At 43.4% G+C, this 5,293-nt stretch overlaps 1 protein-coding gene across 1 annotated transcript in view; it reads right to left on the bottom strand.

Annotated features, from left to right (window-relative positions):
- Nucleotides 1–4,766, bottom strand: part of LOC107115466 (cytochrome P450 2J6-like) — a 29,194-nt gene extending 24,428 nt beyond the window's left edge. The window contains exons 1-2 of the mRNA XM_015417185.1: nt 4,619–4,766; nt 1,943–2,092 (exon numbers count right to left, since the gene is read on the bottom strand). Of these exons, the coding sequence (XP_015272671.1) occupies nt 1,943–2,092; nt 4,619–4,745 (277 nt within the window). The 5' untranslated portion in view covers nt 4,746–4,766. The remainder of the gene's footprint in view (nt 1–1,942; nt 2,093–4,618) is intronic.
- Nucleotides 4,767–5,293: the final 527 nt, after the last annotated feature.

Here is a 5,293-nt window from a genome sequence, read left to right as displayed (position 1 = left end):
TACTATGCCTACGAAGGGATGTTTGATATGTGGGGCCCTCTCTGATGTTGTAGTTGCTGTGTAGTCTGAGCACTTTATTATCTGTTGGTTTTAAAATTGTATATTATGGTTTTAAATTGTATTATAGTATTCGATGTTTTATGAGCAAGTTTTGCTATGTAAGCCGCCCTGAGCCCTACGGGGGAGGGCGGGATATAAATTTAACAAATAAATAAATAAATAAATAAATAAATAAATAAATAAAGAGGTGAGCCGTGACTCACGAAAGCTCATTCCCTGCCACAATTTTTTTTTTCCTTCTTAAGGTGCTACTGGACTCCTGCTCTTTTCTACCATATAAAGAAGTTTCTCTTAATTTCCAATTGCTTTTATTTATGTCTCCATATGTTTTGTTGCAAAGTGACGGATGTTTATTTCCACATCCAAAGCGACAGATGTTTGTTTCCACAATGGAGGCACAGGTAGCAGCCACTGCCAAGTTGGCCTTTTACCATCTCCAGCTGATTAGGCAGTTGGCTCCCTTTCTCGAACGCGGCGACTTGGCAACAGCGATCTATGCAATGGTCACCTCGAGACTGGATTACTGTAATACCCTCTACATGGGTCTCCCCTTGTCACAAATCCGGAAGCTGCAGCTGGTACAAAATACCACGGCCAGGCTGTTGATGGGACTCTCAATTTGGGAGCACATCCAGTCTGTGCTAAAGGTGCTGCACTGGCTGCCTATAGCATACCGGATTTGCTTCAAGGTGCTGGTTCTTATCTTTAAAGGCCTTTATGGCCAGGGTCCGACATAACGGAGGGACCACCTTTCCCCATATATGCCCCGGAGAGAACTGCGTTCGTGGACCCGGAACCGACTGATCCTCCTGAGTATCAAGGAGGCCAGGTTGGCAACAAACAGGTGCAGGGCCTTTGGTGGCTTCACTCTGGTGGAATGAGCTTCCAGAGGAGACCAGGGCCCTGAGGGACCTTTTACAGTTCCGCAGGGCCTGCAAAACAGAGCTCTTCCACCAAGACTTTGGAGCTGCATCCACCACCATCACCACCACTACCACCATCACAACTATTGGTGTCACTATCAATAACAACTGACAACCATGGTGGAAGCACTGAGCCACTGGTCCCTGTGACTATTGCCTGTCCTAGCCCCCCCCCCCCCCCAACTGAAGCAGACCAATAGAACTAAAGTAATAACTGGAACTGCTAACACTTTAATATTATGTTTGATTTCAACACTATTTTTATATTACTGTATTGTTGGCTGCGGTCACAGAAGAGAGAAAATGCGGGGGGGGGGGGCTGTTTGCCCTGGGCTGCAATGGCATGCCTTTGTGCGATCACACTTCCGGCCGTGCGCCCCGCAGTTCTGTATACTAGAAGGTTTTACCCGGTGGTTTTTTTCCATGCTCCTGCAGCGCAATACGACGCCCCACCAATGACTCCAAGACACCGAATAGATGTGTCTGTCAGATTGTGCCCCTTTACTCCGCGGGGGAATCGCACCGTTGCCGCCATTTTTGGTACGTATGATCGCACCCATTATTTATCAGGAATTGTATTAATGTAACAAGTCGTGTTTTATGTATTATGAGAGCTCTTATTCTGTTGTAAGCTGACCTGAGCCAGCCTAGGCCAGAAGGGTAGGATAAAAATCAATAAAATCAATGAATACATTCTCTTCGCATGTTGTCATTGAGTGTCATTTTTTGTTCTTTAAAAGGAAATAAACTTGTGTTGCTTGTTTTCTGCTTGATAGAGCAACTTATCATGGATGGGGATGCAAGTGACCGAAGAGACATAATTTCAGTGCTCTGCATATGCAGGACTTGGTCATTTATAGTCCTAGGCGTGGCCAAATTAATTCAAGCACCTAGTGGGTAATGCCAACGAGGTCGACCACAAAACTTGTGGGCCAGCTCAGTTTCCTAATTCCACATACCTTTTGCACGTGCAAAAGTCTCGACAAGCTGATGGGCCTCCTCTTCTACTTGGTGCTCCATGCCTTTCTTCCCCAGCCCCAGCTTCCGCATGGTGGCTAGGCCGAACTTCCTCTGTTGCTTCCACGTGTGGCCATTTGAGAATATAATACCTAGGCCAGGAAGAATCCATGAGAAATTAGTATGAAAGCACATTATTGTTTCAAAAGTGTTTAGGTTTCCAGCTTAGAAAACATCAAAGTTAATCCTTAGGTATGCTTATGAATGGAATGGTTTACTAATTCTTTAAGAACCATAGAAGCGCAGCTCTGCTGCAGAATCAGTCCCTGTCGGGTGCAGCAAATGTTCCCTCTAAGCTATGGAGTCCTTTTGAGCAAAAATTCTACTTTGTGAGCTACTGGCATGAAAGTTGTGAGCAGGTGATTTGGCTACTGCATAATTTTTGAAAAAAAATATTTATTGAAGTCATTAATCTTGCTTCCATATAACTCAAACAATACATAGCATAACATATATTACATACTTCAATTCAATAAATGCTTCTTTCCCCATTCCCTTTTCTCTCTCCCCCTTCCTCGAAATGACCAGCGGTAATTCCTTGATTTATAACTTTAACCATGACCACACCTTTTGAAGTTTAACCAATATGTTATTATTGCCCACCCCCACTTTTACCCATCTTATATACCCTAACCATTTCTTCTTGACTTCCACAATCTTATCCTCACCTAACTTTTCCTGTTTTAATATTGTTAATATGTCCGACTGTATCCATTCATATAAGTAATCATTCCATCTGTCTATACTCCATTTTGTAGCATCTTTCCAGCCAAATGCTATAACCGCATGGGCAGCCAAAATCATAGCTTTAAATAAATCCTGTAAATATTTAAAGCTAAAATCATAGCTTTAAATAAATTACAGTTCCCTAAAATCCCCATGAATAATACTTTCCCTGATAACTCTAACCTTACATACTTCCTCCACCTTTTCCAATATCTTTTGCCAAAAAGTAACCACCTGAGAACAACCCCACCAAAGATGTACAGTGGCTCCGGTCACACGGGCAGGAAAATGCAGGAGGAAAGCGTGGCTGCTTGCCCTGGGGCAAACTAACGCGCGGTTAAGCGATCAGACCTCCCGTGGAGGTCCCGTGGAGGTCCCATGGGTAGGGACAGGTGCCGATCACAGGACAATCTTGCGCGCAACAAAGAAGCGGTGCGGTGCAGCAAACTGGGGTTTTTTTGTGTGTGTACACCAAAACTGTGCATGCTCTGTTGGGTGCTTGTGCGCATCCATGGAGACTTGGGGAGGGGAAAACCTTTTTGCAAGGGGACATGGGTGGGCGCCGGATGCCACCGGAAACGCGATCAGATGCCCGCCCTTGCCCCACGGTTTCCAGAAACTAGTACCTCCGAGGTACTAGTTTTTTGCTGCGCGTCTTCGGCGGGAAGCCTCGGTTGAGCCACGGGAGTGCTACACTTCCCAGATGTGCTGGTGAGATCGCACCCAGAAAATCCGCCTGTCTTCCATCTCTCTAGCATGGCTAATGTTCTGTGTGACCACAGCCATAACAACCCTTTTCTTTTTTACAATGCCAACAATCGGATGTCAATCCCTTGATCATATAAGATAGCTGAGCAGGCGTCCTATACCATTTCAATATTAATTTCATCACCATTTCTCTAAATTTTTCCATTTTTATATCACTAATACCTTTCATTATTTTATTTATCTCATTTTCTGATAACTTTACATCTTTCTCCCATTTTTGACTGTATTATACCAGTCATACAAATTTTATCTTCAATCCATCTGCTATATATCTTTCTTACAATACCCTTTTTATTATCTTCTTTAATTGCATACGATTCTTCCATCGAGGTGTCCTCCTCATTTAATATTCCAGAATACTTCCTTTGTTTCAAAATATCATATAAACTAATAATTCTTAACCAATATTGTCCTCCCACTCTTCCCATTACTTCTTGCATCTGAATTAAATTTCCTTGAGCATTATACATATCTTTCCCTTTCCATAGGTCCTTTACCTGTAGCTTTTCCCAAAAAGTTAACTCAAAATTTTTAAATTCCACACTTAGTGATTCAAGTGGGGTCCACTTTGAAAGAGGAGCATCCACTTAGCCTGTTCCCCCCCCTCCATATTTTTAATGCTGTCCGTCTTGGGCCTATTGTATTCTTGATCTCTTTTTTTAATCATTGTGTAAATATTCCAAACCTGCCTTCTCCTCCATTTATACAGTCTTCCCATTGGACCCATTTAACCTTACTTTTACCATCCATTTCTAACAACATTTTTATTTGGAAAGCTTCATAATACCCTGCATAAATTACTTTGCTCTGGAGCCATCCTTCCTGAGCTAAGACAAAAATGTATGAGCCGGAGGCTCCCTAGGGTAGTGAAGGGCGGGGTAGAAACCCAATCTCTTCTCTTCGTCTTCTCTTCTTATGCCAACACCTTCGCATGCAAGTGCCACTAAACAATTCACTTCACTAAACAGTTAGGTAGCAGTGCCAAGTAACAATGTTGTTAAAATACCCAGGAATTTCGGTATCAGATTTCATCAGCCAGAGATATCGAAAAGTGACTGGAATAGCCCCTGTGGCTTTTCAGCAGAGAAGACAAAGACAATCTTTTACTTTCCCCAACAACTCACCCTTTTCTTGCGCTAAGGCTTTAAGGAAATGACCCAGTGGTCGTTCAACAAAGTCTTCTGAGTGGTTTATCAGTGCTTCTTGTACTGCTTCGAATCCACACAGTACAACTAACGGTATGTGCCCCATCCACACGGTGTAAATGTTTCCGTATTGCTTTGCCACCTGCCATTTGCATCCAATGAGACAAGAGGAGTTACATTCAAACAAATTGGCTGAACTAATATAACACGTGTGCTTCAATAGAAGACATGCTCTTCATCCTTCCTTACCTTGGCAGCTCCAGTCCATAGGCTTCTCTCCTCTCAGCTCATTCTTCCTTCTCCTGGAGACACTCTCACTTCTAAGCTTTCTGTTGCCCCTGACTGAGGCCCTTTCAGCACCCGTATTTTGCCTCAGTTTCTGAGCACATCCTATTCTTCCATTCTGCATTCCCTCCTTCTTCCACTTCCAGTTTGTGTCAGGGCTTTTTCTTGTTTCTGCATTTGTTTTACAGGGATCTGCATTCAGACCACTTCCAGCACACTCTTGCCCTGCAGCCACCAAAACTCCTTTTGCTGCGATTCTTGGTTCTCATCCACTTTTGAATTGCTAATCCTCTCTAAAGTAAAATTGTTTCTGCAGGTATTTAAGTGCCTCCCACTGCTCTCCCCTGTTTCCACCTCTCCCTCCCCATT

This window comes from Gekko japonicus, unplaced genomic scaffold (assembly GCF_001447785.1).
Source record: "Gekko japonicus isolate JY-2015 unplaced genomic scaffold, Gekko_japonicus_V1.1 scaffold1341, whole genome shotgun sequence".
Lineage (NCBI taxonomy): Eukaryota > Metazoa > Chordata > Lepidosauria > Squamata > Gekkonidae > Gekko > Gekko japonicus.
Note: the sequence above shows the minus strand (reverse complement) of the source record. Positions and strands in the feature narration are given on the sequence as shown.